At 34.4% G+C, this 21,331-nt stretch overlaps 1 protein-coding gene across 5 annotated transcripts in view; it reads right to left on the reverse strand.

Annotated features, from left to right (window-relative positions):
• Positions 1-350: 350 nt before the first annotated feature.
• sona (sol narae) overlaps positions 351-21,331 on the reverse strand; it is a 62,911-nt gene continuing 41,930 nt past the window's right edge. Inside the window, exons 5-14 of one of the 5 annotated variants that reach the window (XR_011032247.1) lie at positions 19,561-19,690; positions 18,735-19,009; positions 17,463-17,567; positions 8,591-8,733; positions 7,318-7,373; positions 5,467-5,593; positions 4,738-5,134; positions 4,548-4,627; positions 2,545-4,291; positions 351-1,174 (exon numbers count right to left, since the gene is read on the reverse strand). Coding sequence is in view for 2 of the 5 variants with exons in the window: in XM_068288539.1 (XP_068144640.1) it covers positions 1,146-1,174; positions 3,471-4,291; positions 4,548-4,627; positions 4,738-5,134; positions 5,467-5,593; positions 7,318-7,373; positions 8,591-8,733; positions 17,463-17,567; positions 18,735-19,009; positions 19,561-19,690 (2,163 nt within the window). In the remaining 3 variants the exon portion in view is untranslated. Of the gene's footprint in view, positions 1,175-2,544; positions 4,292-4,547; positions 4,628-4,737; positions 5,135-5,466; positions 5,594-7,317; positions 7,374-8,321; positions 8,375-8,590; positions 8,734-17,462; positions 17,568-18,734; positions 19,010-19,560; positions 19,691-21,331 lie in introns of all 5 variants that reach the window. The other 4 variants (XR_011032248.1, XM_068288539.1, XM_068288540.1 and 1 more) reach the window with 4 other exon arrangements.

The following is a 21,331-nucleotide window of genomic DNA, read 5'->3' on the forward strand; positions in this document are numbered from 1 at the left end:
AACGCATTGCACATCGAATTCAAATTGTCGATCAAGAGAAAACAAATTTTTCCATTTGTCAACAAACATTTTTTTAAGTGTAGTTTTGACATGAGGACGAATTTTTCTTTTGAAAATCTTTTTTTTTCTGACAAGCACGAGTCGAATTGCTTCCGAAGTGCCATTGCCGAACCTACACGAGCATTTACAGTGTATGTGAGACGACAGCGCTGCGGCAGAGCTAGGCCCTAGTCCAGGGAATGGGCCGTGCCGACCACTGATTTAAAAACACAATTTGTTTCTTTTTTTATATTTGTATATTCATTTAATGTATGCTTAATTTATATTTTATTTTTTTGTGTATGCAATAAATGTACAGTTTCTCACTTTTTTTTTGTTTAAACAATTTTTGATTAACTACAGCTAAAACTTATTTAGTATGTATAAAATTTGTTTAATTTTGTTTGTATAAATGTATGTAAGTGTGGGTGTGTGTGTATTTTGTTTAACCAAAAATAGATCATTAAACTATGTAAATTTAAATTAATGAATTTCATTTAAGAATATAAAATGGAATTTGTTAAGTTTTCTTGTAGGCAAAAGTGCGGCAAGGCAAATGTACTTTCTACAGCAAAAGAAAAGAATCTACACATTCTCAAGCAAAAAGAAAACCATAAATATTTTTTTGTTAAGTAGGTGTAGAATTAATTATCTCGTTTTTTATCACATTGGAAAGTGGGATTATTGTCCTTTCTTAATTTCTTTATGCCAAAATGTAGGAATGAGAGCATGAACTTATGTGTGTGTGTGTGTGTGTTTGCTGTTGAGTTTATCCTCCTCTATTTATACAGACAATAAGTATGTACTATTTTATACAAGATTTGCATTAAATTAAATTATATAATAACATGTTTTGTTCAGTTTTTCTGTTGTTGTTGTAACAAACAAATGTTTTTTTTTTTGTCATGTTTTGTTTTTGTTTTCTTTTTTTAAATTAGTTGTTGTGGCTAGAACTAAAAACAATTACAATTATAATAATAAATTCTAGCTAAAAACACAAATTTAACTGCAAAGATTTCTTTATCAAAAAATCCAAAATTTCAAAATGGCAATTAAAACCAAAATCGACGTGTGCCAATTCCAAACGTTCCACGGCTGCACTTTCACTAGAACGGAAACAGCTTCCAGTTAACCACTGCGCCAAGAGGGAAAAAATAGAAAAAAGTCAAAAAGTTAACAAAAAATTATACAAGAATTCGAAAAATAGAAAGGCGTGCAAAATAATAAGAAAATAAATAAAAGAGAATGAGATAAAATGTTTTATTTTGCTAGATAAAGAGAGATTATTATTAAATAGATCGCCGCCAGTAATAAATATAATTATTATAATGTGTGCGTGTGTTTGTGCCATTTTGTGTTCCACATTCCATGCGTTTCCAATTGCCAAATTACTCTTGTAGCCATTTGCTCATTTACTCATTACTCATTTTAGTATGCTGAATGCGTTTTATTTCGCTAAAATTTTAACTCCAGGCCATTTTGCAATATATATATTTGATAGATTTCAAATTGTTTAAACAAATGTGTATATATGTATGTGTATATATGCTGTGGTGTGTGTAGTAATATGGTGTGAGAAAGAGAGCGTGTACGAGTATGTGGATGTGTATGTGTGTGTGCATGTTTCATTGCCAATTTGTTTCGGAATTGGTTTATTTGCGATGCAGTTGAATGTGGTTTTGTTTTTTTTTTTTTTTTTTTAGATTTTCGAGTTGTTTTCGATGGTTTAGATGGTGTTTTCGTTTAAAAGATTTTCTTCAAGCATGCCAAAATGAAAGTCTAAATGATCAATCTAAAAATCCTAAAGTTAAAATCTAAAAAAATATTTTAAAAATATATGTAAAAATTCTGAGATAATAAATTTTCCAGTTGAAACGAAATGTTCAAACAAAATAAACTTTAGCTATAATAAGTATGATTAAGTATAATCGAATAAATTAAAGAAAATACTTGTTTAAAATATTAGAATTCATGCTATAAAAGTTTCTATATAACTACAATTCAAGAACTACTTGTGCTACGTTTATTTTTATCAAGTTCGTAAATAGAGATGATAGAATAAAAATGAAGTAATAAGTATTTTTATGAAATCAATGTAAAAAAAAAATGCCATTCCATTAATATAACTGATGGTAATGCTTTTGTTTTTTTGGCGGAGAAGTTGACTATATTTAACTCCATTGCCAAAGAAGCCATTTTCTTAAATTTAAATGAGTTTTTGTTTTTCGATCATTTTAAATTATTTGTTGGGGGTTTTTGGTTTTTGAATTGTTTGCCGCGCGCTGCAAGCTCAATTACCAGAGTTATACCAAATAAATAGGCAGTCAGGCAGAACTACTAATTACTAATTAAGAAAAAAAATGAAATTAATAGGTAATGCAGAAGGTAATTGCGCTTATCCATGCTCTAATCAAAAAATTATTATAGTATACTTTAAGGCAAAGCTTTTAACTATGTAAAATTGATTGGTTTATTGGTTGAATCTGACTTTTGTTTTTGGCTTACCGCACGTAAAAATGGGGAAAAACGTTCGTTATTGCTTTGGGGGGGTTTTTGCTTTTCATTTCTTTTATTTTTGGGCATTTACGTGTGTGATTGGAGTTGGAGGGTGTTGAAGAATGTGTGCTTTGTGGTGTTTTACCAGTGTTGGAAAGTTGTCTTTGAGTAGTAATTAGCAGAGTTTTGTTTTGTTGTATATATATCTCTCTTTCTCTCTCTATCTTTCATTGTATGTGGCTGTTTTTTCATCGTTTACATGACTCGTGTGCGACGTATCAACCTTTGTGTCTTAATTTTGGGTTTCTTGGTTGTTGTAGATGCAGTAGTAGTAGTAGTAGTAGTAGTAGTGGCTTCCACAATTCTCTGCGTCTGAGCTGTTTCATTGTTGCTGTTGTCCAACACCGCTGGCAGATTGTTTGTATTATCGCCAACATAATTGGTTGTCACATAGGCGGGCGTGTTCTTGTTGTTGTTGTTATTATTATGATTACTACTACTACTACTACTGCTATGATATATATAACTATTATGTTGATCATTTTTATTAATACTACTCGTACTAGTGCGTTGATTTGGCGTACGTTTTAAGAAGGCGCTGCCATCATGTGCTTGTTGCAGTTGCAATTGTTGTTTGCTTGTTGTTGCCGCTGTTGTTGTTGATGATGATGATGATGTTGTTGACGAGCTGTATGATTTTGTTACGGATGTCGCTGTGACGGCACCATCCAGTGGCAGTGTTGGTAAATGCAATGCTTGTAATTTTTTCAAATATGCATCAAGAAACGATGATGATGAACTTGTTTTAATTGCTGTGGCAGTTGCTGTTGGCTTGTTGGCACTTGTTGCTGTTGTTGTTTTGGATGTTTTTGTTGTTGTGACGGTTGGTTGTTGTTGCTGTTGCTGTTGTTGTAGTTGTTGTATGAGAAACTTACGTTTTTGCCGCTCAATTGCTTCGTTGCTCTGTATGCCGACATTGGCTTCATTTTCCTCATCCGTAAGTTGTTGTTGCTGCTGCTGTTCATCCTTGGTTGCTTGTTCTTTTGTCCCGCTGTCATTGTTGTTGTGATTGTTTATGTTGTTGGTTGCACTATAATTTGTAATTTTTCGTTTTTGTACCAAAGGTATTTCAACTATTGACTGTTCTTGTTGTTGTTGATGTTGCTGCGTTTGTTGTGTTTGTATCATGTGTAAATAGTATTCAATTTGTTTGCGTAACTCATGTGTATAAATTTGAAAAATATTCGGTGTTTGTGTGGTTGTTGTTGTTGTAGTTTTTGGTGTTGTTGTTGTTGTTTGTGTGTAGTGTCCACTGTTGTTGCTGTTGCTGCTGCTGCTGCTACTACTACTGCTAACACTGCTGCTGGTTCGTGTCTTGACTAACACACCATCATTTTGCATCCATTGCCTTTCAGTGTTGTATAATGGCAACAAACGCTGCAAATATTCAAAACTTTTTGACTTGGAGCGTTCGCTTGTGGGTTTTTTTGTAGTCGTTGGTGTTTTTGATGTAGGAGAGTCTGATGACACAGCAGCAGCAGCTGCAGCAGCCGAACTTTGTTCAACTCTATTATCATCCTGTTGATGGGGATCCAATTGTTCCCCATCCTCTTCGCTATTTGTCTCCACATCTTCGCCTTCTCCTTGCTCTTGCTCTTCTTCATTCTCATTTTCAGACTCTTCGGATTGGGATTCGGTCTCTTCGCTACTATTCTCAATATCCTCGGTGGTCTCATCATTTTTATGGCTGATTTTACTGTGGTTTTTGTTGTGTGTGTTGAGTGTTTTTTTTTGTTGTTGTGGATTTTTGATTTTGTGTATGGTGTTTCGTTGTTGTTGAATTTTGTAAAGGTTTAAAAGTTTTGCATATTAAAAATTTTGTTTTTCTGTGTATAATTTCTATGTATGTGTTTGTGTGTGTGTTTTTTTAGTATCAACTCTTAATTTTTAGACAACAAAACTACTAAAAACAGTCACTTTTTTCTATAATATTCAATTTATGCCGTACTTACTTGTATACTAAACGATAATTATGTCCATAATCGGGTATTATATTCGAGGGCAGAGGTGTGCATCGACCATCCAGACAATGCTATATATGATTATTTGGAGAATTGAAGAAAACGCATTAATAATTGAAGTTATATAAGGATGAGGAAAAAGAGTTACCATGTTGCCTTTTTAGTTTCTGTTTGTACTTACATAACCATTACCACATGCCGAACCTTCGGCAGCTGGTCTGTAGGCCACACAGTAACCTGTCTGGGCATCGAAACAGAAAAGCTGGGCACACACACGTTCATCCTTGAAGCAGGCATAGGTGCCACGATCCCGCCGACACTGCGCATCTAGAGAGAGTAGTGTACCTGGTAAATTTCTACCCAGAGCGCTGTCCTCATGGGGGGCGTTGTGCAGACAGGTTGCCGTATCGCCATTTAGGAAATGATGGAAACTCTGCACCGTACAGGCCGACCATCTGAAGCCACGTTCTGTGTGACGCAAATCGGACATAATGTAACCATCCTCCCAGCGACAGCGCTGAGCACCCGGTCCGCCCAAATAGCTTGGCGGTGGGGAGCCATCATGTACAGCACCCAATCTGAGCAAAAGAAAATGTTAATTGATTAATTGCACGGCGAATGATGTCAAACGGAAATGTAAAACGAGTTTCAATGACCAGTTTTGTTTATTTTTTTTCTTCACTATTAAACGGAAACTACTCAATGTTTCTTTTTTTATTTGTCTTTGATTTTGAGAAATGAAATTTTGCATTACTCTTTACCCTGGCGTTGATTTTTTTTGGGGAGATACGCCATCAATTAAATGGGAAGTAAGGCAAAAATAGTTCCGCTCGACAGCTTCGCCAGCAGCGGAATGAAAGTTAACCAAAAGACAAATAGTTGGAGTTGCCGTTGGAGCATATATACTTACAAATGTCCCACTTCATGGGCAGCCACAATGATGCCGCTGAAGCCGCCAGTGTCTTCAATGATGGCCACGCTGTTAACCTTTTCCAAACGTTTGTTCACCACGCAGGCGCCACCGACATAGGCAAAACCTTTTTCGCAACGATGAAGAAAATATGTATACGATCAGTGTTTGGTTCAGGAAGTTGACAATTTTTTAATCAAGTTATTCAATCGAGGCAAAAAATTATTAAGTCTTGGGTAAACTATATAGTTTTTTCCTTCTACTTTACATAATAACTTTATATACTGCAAACCAAGGGGAGGAAGGCCTTTGAGTGCTTGAGTTAATCACGATATTTGGTTAGTGGATGTGTTGAAAGCGTTTAACTTGATTAAGTTGGATAGTTGAATTGTTAGAGTAGTATTTAAAACTTTAAACCTTTTTATTAGTAACAGGTTCATGTTAGTATAGCTATCTTTAAGAATTTAACCCCAAATTAGTTATGTTAATTACTGAAAATACGTTTCGTAAACTTAAAATTTTGACTAAATAACTTTGAATACTAAGCTGTTATATGGAAATGGTTTAATTTTTGAATCGTTTAATAAAATTCTTATCATTTACGAAATAGAAATTCCATTTCGATAGTGTTCAAAATGGGTCGATTTTTGAAATTATTTATAAGTATTATTTGATCATTTAAATATTTCATTGATTTTAAAACTTAATCATACTTTTTAAGCCTTACAATTTGCACTTATTTATTCCTTAAATCATTTGTCATTATTTCTTATTTTAATGTATTGAAAATATATTTTACATAAATGTGCAAAAGATTTGTTTAAAGTCTAGATGTAAAATGTTTGCTCTTTTGGAAATTTTTAAACTTTCTGAGTTATAATATCTTAGAGCAATACACTTATCTTAGGCTTAAGTGAAAAAAAGTAAGCCTAAGTTATGTGAAATGCCTTTAGATATTTTCTCTCTTGTCTTATTATCAAAAAAACATAATGAAAAACATAAGAACATATAAGAACTCGGAGACCTGTGAAGTCGACATTAATATATAGTCTAAGTAGAATCTAACTAATTGATTTCTTTTCAAATTGATTTCTAAACGATATTCGAATTTTACCCGTTTTTTTTTTTTTATAATAACTTTTGCAGGCTAAACTAAAACTATATCATTACAGTTCTAAGTAATACTTAGTTACTTAAAGTTACTCAAAAGTATGCACAAATGTTGTTTATCTTTAAGTTAGGATACTTTCCACTGTTTATTCTTTAAACTCACTGTGAAGTTGCTTAGATTTTTACATGCATTTCCTAGATAAACACGAAAATATCTGAATTATTTGACAGATTGATAATATTTACACAGAGACACATATATATATATATAGAAAAGAGACACATACAGAGACAGAGAAAAAGAGAAGGCAATGCATTGAAAACTGTACAGTTTGGTGTCGATTGAGCAGAGCGAACGCATGCGCAGACATTTCCTTATTCTTGGTTCTTGGTTCTTGATTTGCTTGCTGTACAGGAGGGAACCAAGCCAGAACGCGTGCTACACACAAAACATATAAATTAAATTCGCAAATGATAAAAATAGATATATGTATGTATAGGAACACAGAGAAAGAGAGATATAAACAGACGTGCATGAAATTCAATTAAATTGGCTTGATTTGCTTTTTAGATGATGGAGCGAAGTATTTGTACATTTTGTTTTTGGGTTCGGCGTCTTTAATGTTATTTTTTGTTGAACACTTTCGGTTCAGCTTTTTTATAAATATGTACAATTTGGATTTGCCTTTTTTTTTTTTTTTTGCCTTTTTGGCTAACAAATTGTGATCGTTGGGTGTTTACCTGCGGTACCTCGATTACATTCACCATAAGCTGAGGTGCGACGGCACATATCAAGTCTGCGGGCGAAAATCGTTGAAAAATGCGTAGAGATATGATTGGTGTATCTTATATATGTTTCATTAAGATTCAATTTGATCAATATATATTGATTTGGTTTATAGTAGAGAGAAGGTAAGGAAAGGATACAGTACTAGATTGATTGAGATATATAGATGGGGGAATAGATAGTTTTAGAGTCGAAATTTCATACTAACAACTTATTTGACAGATATTTTAGTTCTCTGATGTTAAGGATGCAAGATCGAAGGATATATAGTTTAAAATCTTCACTTAACTTACATTCTACAGGAAGAAAAGAATGTCCATTGGGGCATATTTGTAAATTTCCATTTCAGACTTTTAATTACTTCATTCTTTAAAAAACTAAACAAATACTTTAAAGCATTTTTAAGTTATTTTTCCTTATTTTGAAACTTTTTGGCATACCCTCGTATAAAAATGTATAAATTATTATTGATTCTAGAAAAGCTTCACTTAGATATAAATTCAATTTTAAATGCTAAATACATTTGTCAGTTTGTAAGTTTTTTTTTTTTTTTGTGTAATACTCTAAACCAATGGCAATAGTTTTTAATACTAAATATAGTAAAAAAAGAATCAACCGGTTTATTATGATTTATATAAACCCGCTCCAACTACCTTTTTGCCTCAAATTAGTTTAAATAAACACTTTAACTATTTGTTTTATTTGTCGTTGTAATGTATGTGCGTGTGTGTGTGTGTGTGTGTGTGTTTGTGTGTGTGGTTGGTAGTAATTTATTAAGACCCACACGCAAAAATTAGGTAACTTTTTGTGCCACCAAAAACAAAACTCTACTAAAAACTAAATGACATTTTTCTTGTACGTAAATGTGGTATATTTTGTATGTTGAAGGAATGTTTGTGTGTGTGTGTGTTGGTGTCTCTGATATTTTATTTCTATATATTTGTTTGATTTTGTTTACCCGCTGTGCCCTTGGTGCAACGACCGCCTTTTCTTCTGCGACACATATCATACCTGGACATAAGTAGGATATATATAATATTATAGATGTAACAAGGTATATATAGAGGATGATAAGGGGGGAAGGGGGATAGATTGGAAAGATAGAGAGTAGAGTAGAGTGTAGTTGAAGTAAATTGCATCTAATTCAGCTTTCTCTGGAATCGAATAAAAATTGAGAAGAAAAAACAAAACGCAATAATCAGCGTTTAAAATCCTACGATAACTCACTTGGTAATGGCCACTGCAATATCATAGACGGGCAGGCGACGTTCACGGAATAGATATTTGCCCATATCGGTTAAAGCGGCCGCCGAATCAATAGCATCACGGCCCACACGATTACGTTCCAAATAGGGCGTGGCATCGCGACCCTAAAAAAGAGAAATGAAAATTTTATCATTTACTAGAATTATATGTTTTAATTACAAATTGGAAGAATGGGGCAGTGAAATGAAGCAAAGGCAGAGTCTTCCAAAGATGATTCAGATCCTTTACATTCAATTGGGGTAGTCACCTTTCCTCATTACTCTCTGCTATAGAGATTAGGACGATAATCTCTTTCAATTTTTAAATATCTATAGTCATTCTAGATTCGAACAAAAAAGTTCTTTAAGCCCCAAAAAAAAAAAGTATATTAAAGCCTGGTTAATTTTCTTTTTTCTCTTTTTTCAAGTACATTGTAGATTCGTCCAGGCTTCGAACTGAAACTTTTCTTAAACTTAACTTGTCTAAAAGATGTTTTGATTATTATTGGTTATAACTTTATATATGTATCGGTCAATCAGTCAGATTGGTAGATTAATTACCCTTACTAATTTACTAAGACATTAGATAGCTATCAATATAGCCACTAAGCATCACTCTAAACAATCAAAACATAATAAATGTTTTTCATTTTCTATCCAACACATCAAAATATTATTTTGTTGCTCATGAAATTGATAAATCATTTGGAAACATATTTATACAAGTATTTAACATGGATTAAGATTTATTTAAGACTGAAGCAAGCATAAATGTTGTAGACTATTTATGTACATATATTAACGTTAATATATATACTTAAACAACACTTTGTCGGGGCCCTATCCCCCATCCGCCGTCCATCTCGTCGTGGCCTGGGCAATATATCAAAGAACAGTTTACTTCAGACACACGACGATCAAGCGCAGTCACAGTCATACTTGGGACACGGTAGAAGGAGTTTGAACATAAGATGGCAAATATTGTTAGTATCTTTGTCTTTCTGGTAGCAAATCAAAAGTGTCAACCTCACACATACATATGTATGTAAATCTGCATACAGATATACAAATGTTTGAAAAGTGCTTTAGTTTTTATCACCTGCATGCCATGTAAACTGGTTCTACCCACTTTTTCTTGTATATTAAAGTATTGATTAGCCCTACGGCTCAACATGATTGACAATTGTGTTATTGTAATTTATGTAGCTGTCACTTTATAAAAACCTCAAACGCCCCTAAGTCATGATAATTGTCTGAAGCGAAATGTGTGTATGCATCAACTGAACCGAGTTGAACTGAAAGTTGCCCTGGGATGCCACTGCCAACTGCAACTGCAACTGAAATTGCAACTGTAACTGCAACTGCAGTACCTCACCCGCCTTCCCACCCTCTTCAATTATGCAACAACGCACAATTCCAACTGGTTTCAAAGACACACAAAAAAATAAAACAACTGAAAAACTTCCACGAAACCCACACGACTTTGACTTTGCCAGACATCATCATCATCATCATCATCATTATTATTATCATCCTCATGATGATCATCCCATTTCACAGCAAGTTTTTCACGTTCACTTGTTGCTTCCTTTTTTTTTTTTGTTACCAACTTTATTTCCCCTCCAATTACCATTTACCAACTGGAACATAAATTTGTGTCCAACATTTCTTCGCATTTGTCTAAGAAACAATTGCATAACACTTTTGGCCACAAACATGATCAGCTTGGCAACAATTTCCCTTTCACCCAAAAACGAAAAAAAACTGCAAAAATTTGTTCTAATACCATTTCAAATGCCACTCGATGTCTGTTTCGGTTTTTTCTGTTTGACAATTTGACATATTTGATCAATTGTGAGTGCGGGGCACGTTGTTCCTCAAGAATTGTGAGTAGTTTTTTTGGTAAAACTATCAAGAATTTTAAATGTTTTGGCCTTGAGTGCAGAGGGAGGGGGGAATATACTCATGAAATTAAATAGGGAAAGGCAAGCAACGGCTGAATTCAGTTGCCAAATAATTGGTATGAATTAACAAATTATATGATGATGATCTTCATCGTTGTTGGAACTTGCCCTGAATTCCGTAAGTCAGAGATTTCTCAAAATTGATTGACTCGAGTTGAACTAAAATGTTCATTCAAAAGAATTATATCGGTTTCTGAACAGTTTTTGCCATCTATCTCAAGTTAAACTTCAGTTGAAGGGAAGTAATATATATGACAGTTTAAAAGACAAGACACTGAGAAATCTTGTCAAACTTAGGTTCTCACTTAAACGACAGATATAACAATTTCTTAAGCCCTTGTCGTGTATGAATCAGATTCGAATATTGCAGAGACAATTTTCCCATTGGATCTAATAACACGATGTGAATGACAAGCCTTATTATCTTGATCTTCCTAGGAATTGAACGAAATTCCTCAACTAATTTCAATTGAAATTTCATGTGATTGATGATTGGTTAGCTTGTATGTAAACGTTTATCCGATTCCTTGTTCCATAATCCTAAATGGATTATGCAATTTTCGTTTCTGTGATTGTTTTCGCTCTTAGGAAAACATTTGCACAGTTGTTCCCCCTTTGAAGCATTTGCGAGACAAGTTGAAGAGATCTCTCAGGTTGAAATTATGGCCCATATATGCACTTGCCTTTGGCCAAACACACTGACACCAATCAACGTCACTGAGAGCCATGGGAAACAGAGATAGACTCCACGTAAATCCACATCTGAGCAGTAACCAATTCCTCACCATTTTTTGCGAAAGTAACTGGACTATGGATAACCTGGCACATCTTTGATTACATATTCATGGGAAGGGGTGGTGAGAGGGAGCACCCCATTCGAAAAGCTGATTTCAAAATTTGTCAAATAATCACAGAAAATGTAACTCTCTGCCTGCAACAACGTGTAGGGACTTTAAGCTAGGCTCCCAGTCGACCAAGCAGCGACCGGTTTGCCTTTCCCAAAAAAAAATTGAAAAAATTTGCGACAGTTTTGCAATTGCTTTTGTGTGCGTAATTAAAAGCTAAAATAGTTTTTTTTGTTGCTGTAAGCGGCTTTTTTGACTTTTTAATATAGTAATTTAATTTGGCCAAGCTGGGCGTCTGGGCACCTGGGCAGGGCATATATAAATCTTGGCGACTGTCAATGGACCCAGGTCTATGTAGTAATTTCTAATATTTCGAAATGCGCACTAAACTATGCCACTAACCACCACCACTAAAAAACCACTAACAAACTCTAACCCACCCACCATGGCCAACTGCACCACTCTTCACCCGCCCAGAAAACCGACAAGTTTCTTCCTTGCAATGACATACGACTTGACTTTCGCATCGCCAAAATAATCGCCCACACAGCATGACGAAAAAAAAAAAAAAAGGAAAAAAGACATGGGCGACAGGCGGGGCCGATTGGGCGGCCACCACCCACGGCGTGTGTGTACAGTCCGATATATATATATATATATATCGTTTGGCAATTTAGGTCAAGACGTTTGGGAGACTTTTCCTTTGCCATATACTCTAACTAAAAACTGAGTAGCAAGTGCTTTATTTTGGTAAGTTTAAAGCTTAGATTTAAATGAAACAAGTCATTATTATTAGATGAGTTTAAAAAATGGTCCAAAATTATCTAGTAATTTATCAAAAGAAAACATATGATTCAGAAATTCACTTTCTTTCTTTAAATTGTTTAAATAGTGACGGGAACCAAACTCATTGCTTTTAATCTATCTATTATTAACTCTTTGAACTGTTTCAGTTCAGCCAAACTAAAAGTCTATTCTATTATCTATTATATACTAGGTATTGAACAATAGAATATATTCTTCTTCATTTCACAATTCTTAAATGATCCTTTATTTTAGTAAAGAAAATAGACTGAAAGAATTTCCTTTGTGATCAAATTTGAAGCTAGCCCAAATTTTTGCCTTATGAAGTGAAAGCTGCTCTTAGAACTCATTCAGAACTCATTTTCAATGGAAAATGGAATATAACTTTTAGACTTTTAGAACTTTTATACATCATTCTAATTGTAAATCGTAGCTCCGAGTCTATAGAAATCCATTTGAAATTCATTATTGTCAGGGTATTCATGTAACGTTTCACAGGAATATAGGTTTACTACCTTTTCCTCTAAATCGAATGTTTGTCTATCTGTCTGTCTCTCCGTTTGTATGTTTGTTTGTTTTGTTTATTCGTATGTCTGCTAAGTGTGTGTGTTTGTGTGGCGAGCTTCACGTTTCCATTTGCATTATGGCAATTTATTGTATGTATATCTTTCAGTTTGTCTGGCACTTGCATTTTTGGCTACCGGCTAACGACAACCGACTCGAGGCGATAAGCCTTTTGCTTTCCCGTCACCGCTTTCGTGGCACATTTTTCTCCAAACTTGCATATATGTACATAGCTAGATAGATAGGTATGTAGGTAGGTATATTAGGATTATAGCTGGAGAGTGGGAGGACTAGAAATGTTTGCCCTGAGGCCAACACCTGGTCAACCGAATGGTGACTTCGTTAGCAAACGGAATTTGTTATGACAAAAAAACCAAAAACAAAAAATATTGTTTGACACAAGGAATATAGATTTTCCGAATTGGGTGTGGCATATGCAAAGTTATTTTTTGACATTTCCGCAGTTGACTGATAAACAGATAAGACATCAAGATAATGTCCGGGAGATTGTTGATTGGCAGCCAATCGAGAAAGTAAAAATCAAGCAAACAAGAGAATGGAGAATTGTGAATTAAGAACTGAGAATTGTGACCCCAAATGCTGAGCACCCAAAGTCCGATTGGCATTCATTAAAAAACTCACATAAATTAATCACACTTTGACAAATAACTAGCTGAATTACTTAAAGCCAACTTGTTCTTGTAGTTGTTGTTGTTGCTGTTGCTGACTGTGGTTTCGAATTTGCGCAATTAATTGATTCTTACCTAAAAGCCAAAATGCCAAACAAAACGATCATAAAATCTTTGCCAAGCTCGCTGCGTAAGTCAAAATGACTTATAAACTACTAAGACTAACGAAAAAACCGAAGGCGTTAAGAACTGTCAAGGCAACAAACTGCAAATTAAAAAACCAACTCGCACTAACTTAGTATAATTGAATGGGAATAAGAACAAAGACTATGACCAAACCTAGATTCAAGAGTCTAATAAATGACATTAAGTTAATAAAAAAAGTTCTACGAAACTTGGTCAAATCAAAAATTTTAATCGATGGCAGCTCTTAAATTACACAATATGCTGGATGAATATTAAATAATTTTAAAGGGTATCCAAAGGTTATACCAACTGAAATTAAAGCTAAAGAAAAAACTATAATTCTGCAGGTTAAAGCTTAGGAAAAAGGAAAAAGGAAAAAAAGGAGAGTTCATGAAATGCAGAAGTGAAGGGAAAGATATCATTTAGGGTATTACTGAATCATAAACTTGTTGGAAAAGATTTTGAAAAAAACTTTTCTTCTTTTTTACTCCATAAGAAGATAATTTATGCTCAAATAACTTCAACAGAAAGCTTTAAGAACTGTGATGGACGAGGCTGTTTTCTGTGTTTCAACTAATTAAACATGAGCAATTATTGTTTGTTTGTGTAACTGAGTAACAACTAGTCGAGTTCTGGTTTGACTTCTTAGATCTCTCTCACTTGTTTGCACTGCGGACGCGACACGCGCACATTTAGTAATAATAAATTGCGTATACGCAATGTTGGCACAAAAATACATATACATATAGATATTTATTGGTGGCGCAAGCGTGCAAGCTGCCAATGGGTGCCCCTTGAATAACATGTATATGCATACAGCTGTCTCCAAAGAGTGCGTTTGCAAGAGGGGGGCGGTGGGGACTTGTGGGGTGGTGCATAATGTGACTTCTAACGGAAAGTTGCCCGCAATTAATTAAAATGTTAATTAAATGTCATAGATAAAAGTTCAACCTAATCGACAACGGTAGTCGATTTACCACTACCTACGTCAAATCATTGAATCATGATTACATTTCAAATCCCCCAAGTCATAAAAAACAAGAGTGTTGGTTTAATAAATCTAAATCTATGGATTGTTATGATATGAAAAGGAGGTGTTGGTGGTGGAGGGGTATAAGCAAACTGGCAACCAGGCAGAAGGCGTTTGATTAATTGGGTTACTCAGGAAATCTAAAAAAGAGGGCAGATAACTGGGTCTCTTGAATGCATTGGAATGCAGAATTGTCATTACTTTTGATGGGGTAAGAAAAAGACACTTGTCCATCATATGGCTAAGTCGATCGATCGATGAGTTATGATTGCCAAGAGTTTATCTTTTAAGCTTATGGTAAATGTCAAAAGTTTGGCGATATCTTTCGTTGGTATTTGCAAACACACTTCATCGACTTATCAGCTACGATATATGGCTATAAATTTGTTAGCCAATTTCTAGATACATATACATATGTATGGATATATTCTGAGTAATTACTTGACTCGATTTCCACTTAAACATCGGTTCAATTTTCTTGAGTCATAAATTCGCATTTTATAGTTTATGGCCGAGGCGCTAATACTCATATATATATTTCAACATTAATTAGCGACAAAAAAACCAAAACGAAAACGAAAAACCGAAACGAAAATGCAGCATTGGCCAACGTTTAGCGACGGATGCAGCAGCAGTAGCCAGCAGCGAATACACATGGCTGTATCTATCAGATACATACATACGTACCTAACTATATGGCATGGGCAAAACGTGGGTAGGAAAAGATATAAAAAAAATAAAACTTTATAGAAGAGGAAGTTTCGGTTTTTTTTTTTTTTGTGTTTCAGTGTGTGAAATTGGGCAAAAATCTGAGTCCCATTAGATTATGTAAGCCAACAACAACAAAAACGGCCAACGCAGCGGCAGCAGCAGCAACAACACGCAAGACGTTGCTGCTGCTGCATTATTTATGTGGCCTGAAATAATTTCTGTTGCAGTTGCAGCCAAAAGCCAATTGACGTACTTAGGGTAAAACCGTCGTCATCGTTTTTGTGTTGGTCGTGTGGGCAGCCGCCGCCGCTTTGCTTAAGCTTGTCTCTTGGCTGGTTGCCAAAGTGCAGGTGCCTGTTGACTGACTCCTACCTAGCTAGGTAGCTACCTGTGCCAATTTTCCACTTTCATTCGTGTGTCTCCTCACGCTCTCTCTCTGTCTCTCTCGCTCTCTCCTAGCGACAAATGGCTTCCTGAACTAACGCCAACTGATTTGTGTGAGAAAGTCTTGAGTTTATGGAGATGAAAATGCTAAGATTGAATGTTGAATTGGAAATGAATGTGAAGCTGCGATGGTGGTGGTGGTGGTAAGTCGGCGATGTTATAATCATGTCAAAGTGTTTTATGACTCTTTTTTCTTCCTCTGTCTCTATCTGTTATTGTTTATGTTATGCAATTTAATTAGCTTAAATGGGTTAAACAAAACTCAAAGATTATATTCAGTCTGGCAATCCAAAAGTGTGCGGAAAAGCCCTTTCAAATGCATTGGTAAGATCATAAATCATTTCTAGGCATATATTACAAATGAAAACGCCAAATATAATATATAAATAAAAAGAATTTGGCTAATCTATCTTGTCAGTTGGATTTCCATGTAGCTAAGTGAATGGTGTTGAAATTTATTTCAAACGAAACGCTAAAGATGTAGATAAGACTATTGCTTAACACTTTAGTCCGAAATTAAGCTAAACTGCCAGCCACTGACATTGAATTCTAAACATTTCGTTGAAAAACTATTTACACTTAAAGTTGGGGAAATTTTTCGATGGAATAGAAGTGTATATGTTTCTTATGATCATTCGAATTGTTCAATATGAGATAAAGTTGATATCTTTCACTTCTTAAAGCAATTCCTAATCGTCGATCCTTTCTATTTTAAACTTAAAGTCAAAATTTGGATAGCGCTCCTAATTGAATTTAAGTTTCCTCTTCATATACCATGCAGACTCCTTCAAAAGTTAATACTTATTACTTACAGTTACTAATGGCTTTGATCATAAAAACAACCCAAAAGATTATTGAAGATAACCATTGTGATTACACAAATTACACTTTAAGATTTAAAAATATATGTATATATATATATATTTTTTTTTTCATTTCAATATATTTGTTTAATAACCTCGAGAGTTAAAGTTAGGCAACAGTTTAAAATTAACATGGAAATTATGAAACCTGCCTATTTTAATATTAATTATGTTAGCAATTAGAATGGCAAACCTAATTGACATAAATGGTTTTCAGCAACTTTTCGAAAATTAAGTTTTAGTTATGCTCCAGAGTTTAAAAAGTTTGGAGAGGTATTTTCAAATCCCAATTGACGCATTTGATTGCTCGCGTGCCCCCATAAATTTTTGCTAATTTCTAAAAAAAATATCATTTAGCAATGGTTTTGCTTCTGCCAAAGCCAAAAAGAAAACAAAAACTGGCAAATAAACAAAAGCGGAGCACAACAAGCACCAAAGAAGAAAAAAAAACTTGTTAAAATTTGTTGCTTTAGTTTTAGCCAAATTGATTGTTCACATTTTTTCTAACGAATCGAAGCGCATGCGTTGCATGTTTTTTTTTTTAAGTTTATGTCGTTTTGTTTTGCTTTTTTGCCCCACAAAATCGTGACAATTCAGTTCAGTTGAGCTCTTTGGCCCGCGGTTAGGACCAAAGTTGTTCCAATTTGCAAAAGATCCCATTTTAGGTTTTAGTTTTTCTCTCTCACTCTATCTATCTTTTGGGGGAGGTTAAAGTTGAACCACCAAAATGGATTACTCAATTAGCCAAATGAAAGTTGAAATTTGATTGGATTGTGTAATGAGTGAGCTTTAAGATTAGCATTTGGTCAACTTACTCGTGAGATAATAATGCCGGCAATACTTATACGAATTCTGGGTCCTTTAAGCAAACGATAACGCAAATCCACGCCATTCCAAAATGAAATGAAATAACGTTTGACCTGTGGAATTAAAAGAAGAGAAACCAAATTAATATAAAATACACAAATTTCATGAAACAGACTTTCATCTATGCCGCTTCATCTTATAAATTTTAAGGACCACACCCAGAAAGACAAATGTTATAAATCTCTAATATGAACGATCAGTGGGTGAAGAAGGAAGTAGTCAATTATGATGCCATATGTCTTCATGTTCAGCAAATAGTCATATATTTTCATTGTGTCAGCAAGTCAAGAATCACACCCGATTTTACGTCTTTATGATGGACGCATAAAATGTCAAATTGCTTCTAGATTAGGAAGAGTGTGGGAACTTTATTTTTGAGGAGAAACTGTCTGACTTAGCTTAGCCACTGTGTTTTATATTCGATACTAATTGGAATTTATATTCTGAGCATTATTGTTATAATATCGAACCTTTTTTTTATATTTGAAGAACCAAGTAGTTTACCCGATGGTCTATTTATTCGATGTATTAACGATGACATTTTGCTAATGCTGTAGAAACAATCGATTGTGAAGAGAACTACAAACAACTTTAGATTAATATTAATAAAATAAGCCGTTCTTGAATGTGCTAATTATAAACCATGTATAGAATCGCGATTGGTAAAAGCTTTTACACTATGCAGAAACAAAATATTGTCTAAGCCACTGGCCTCTTATTTTAAACGTTGATTATCTTGACTATCGTTTACCTGTTATCCCTAAGGAAAAGCAGAATTTATAAAGTCTGAACAAGAATAAGTGTAAATAATAATATAATAAGTTTACTTTTCACAACTTAGAGATCATATGAGATATCATTCTGGATGCATTTACACAACTAAACGAATTGATTTGGACTGAAAATAGTTTTCTGTCATGAGTTTCAGTCATTGCACAAATTGTGTTTTCATTCAATTACTAACACTGGTTATTCCTTCAGGCAATGACTTTAGACCCATCTATCAATATGTTTAGACTGGCATCGGGCAAACAACTTTTACAAAAAATATACTATCCCCCACCAAGCCCCTCAGGCATATGGCATATGGCAATTGGGTGTGGTTCTGTGTCCAAAAAATCATATCCAGCTGTCTGTAACGACAACTTCATTGGGTTGCAGTGTTGTTTGGCTGCTGGCCGTTGAATGTTGTTGTTGCTTTGTTCGTTTATGTCACGCACCTGTAAATTATCACCGCCGTGCAGACGATAGCCATCATAGTCGACTATAACCAAGACCTCGGGATAGATAATATAGGGAGCCTGACGTCTGGAACGTGTGCGAGATTCAGCTGTTTGGGTATCGCCATCTAAAGCACCTTCATCCTCATCATTCAGATCTTCAAAGTCGGGACTTGCGGGAACGTTTTGTGCGCTGCGACGCCGACGGCGCTGCTGACGTTGCTGCAGACGTTCGAGTTTTTCGCTGGCCAGCAAATCATCGGGTTCCATGAAGGCTGCAATATCGAACAAAAAAATGGGGAAAAAATTAAGTTTCATATGACTTTATTATGATGAGACGCAAGTCAGGTAGCGCGACAATTTAACTGTATTTAGTATAATTTTTTCGGGCATTAACCAAAAAATAAAACAGAGACGACGCCATGGAACTTTAAACATTAAATAACCGTTTTTATAGCTTGGTATTTTGGCGCCACTTCTTCTTCAGAGAGGTAAATGTAACCGCCGAAGGACAATTGCATCCGTAAAGTTCAAGTCTTACATTGAACTCTCTGTGTATGTGGATGGGTTTCTGTTTGTGTGTGCTAAACAGGAAATTGCTATCAACTCCACGTCGATCTCTGTTTATTCTGGCGGTTTTTGCTTTTTGCTCTTCTCAACCTGTCGGTTGCGCCTGTATGTCTAAGAGATTTATAGATGCTTAGAGAAGAAGACGATTTCTAGTTCAATGCTCCCATTAAAATGTAGATTTCAGAATGTTATTTGCTCTACCCGACGACCCAAGCCGTCATGAGATTACATCAATTATTCAAAGAGAAAAACTCACCAAAATCACTAAGTTGATCTTCTGTCTGGCTGGCCTCACGTTTGTAGACAATGTGATGGGACTCCTCTTTATTGGGACTCAGTTCATGTGGCAAAGGTTTAATGACCAGATCGTGACCAATGCTGCCCTCCTGTAATATGTTAAAAGGGAAAATTATGAGTTTAGTTATGCCAACATGAAAGAAAATCTCAAAGAGAGTCAAAACACTTTCAAATGTGGTGGCAAAATGACTTAAAGGCAATTATTTAAATTTTTTAAGCTTTTCAAATTTATTTCCTTCAGCTAAAAAGCTTTTGTAATAAGAAATCATTTAATAATTTTATTTTCTAAAATGAATTTGAAATGTATTACCAATCAAGTTATCAAATAAGTTAAGAATTTATTGGAAATAAAATTTTCCTCAAATATTTGTCATATTTTTAATCAAAACTTGAAATGAATTTTATTTAAATATGGCCATTATTATTAAGAGGCACTTGGTTTTTTGCTTTTTATTTGTTTGGTCGTTATGACTTGCATGAAATCTAAGCCAAAGATTATGCACTTTATGGACAAATTTGAATTGAATTTGTCTTGGCTTGCAGAATGGTTAAAAACTATTAAGCAACTTCTGCATAGACATACTATATATGTTGGAAATATTTAAACAATTTCTGTGTGTCTATCTGTCGCCTTCTTTCTCCTCTTCTGTATCAATGGAACATTTGTCAAACAACTTGTTGTGGACCACATTTGGCGCCAGCCAACCACAAGCCACATATAAATTATTTATTACATTTATTACTTATTATTTCTCTTTGGCTAGTTTTTTTTCCTTCTGTTTTTGTGTGTAACATTTACACGCACACATGTGAAATAAATAATATTTTTATTATTTAATATACGTATCAGTGGCATGAGAACTCTTTGGAGAACTCATAAGAGTTGCCAAGAACTGGCTGGGCGGTCATAAAAATTAGCTGCAATTTGCATAGTTGAACATTTTATGCAAATAATTTTGAGTTGTGATCTAGATAAGAATTTGTTTGCTTTAGTTGTGGTTGCTTTTGCTGCGAACTTTAGTTTTTATCGCCTTTGTAATGGCAATAATTAGTAGAACCAATTTTAAACAAGTTGAAAAACCTTGAGAAAGGTTGAGCTAATTTGCTTGGTTAAAATGTTTTTGGAATTTGTTTTTTCTATTGTTTTATTCAAGCATCTGAGTAATAAAATGAAAAACCAATGAGAGGACTTGGTTCAACTTGAACTAAACTAAACTTTACCCTTGAAATTTTAATACAAATTTAATTACCATTCAAGTGGTTTGTAATTTGGAAACAGCTAACAAAAGTTTGTCTTCTTTTAAGTCTTAAGTAAACTTTCTTAAAATCTTTCAGAGAAAATGATGCCCTTAGATCCAGAGTTAATATAACCTTTTGTGCTAGGGTATAATAATTCTATCAAATGGACACCCACTCGAAAACGCCCCGCGGTGACTTAAGGCAATTTAAGTCTTAGCTAGTAATTTGTTATTGTTCTTGTTGTTGGTGTTCTTAGTGCACTTCAGTGGTATAATTAAAATATTAACCATAGAATTAGCTGGTGAAACAGTTTGCTGCTGTCTTGCTGCCTTGTTGTTGTTATTAATGTGGCCAAAACACGAGAACTTTGCATGCAAATTACTAAACGGAAATTGGAATTGTGATTTTGATTTGTGACTCAATTGCTGGGAATGTAAATTAATAAGAGTGATTAAGTTGTGCTCGCATTGATTCGATTTCATTTTCAGTTT

The sequence above is a fragment of the Drosophila tropicalis genome, unplaced genomic scaffold, assembly GCF_018151085.1.
Source record: "Drosophila tropicalis isolate 14030-0801.00 unplaced genomic scaffold, ASM1815108v1 contig_593, whole genome shotgun sequence".
Lineage (NCBI taxonomy): Eukaryota > Metazoa > Arthropoda > Insecta > Diptera > Drosophilidae > Drosophila > Drosophila tropicalis.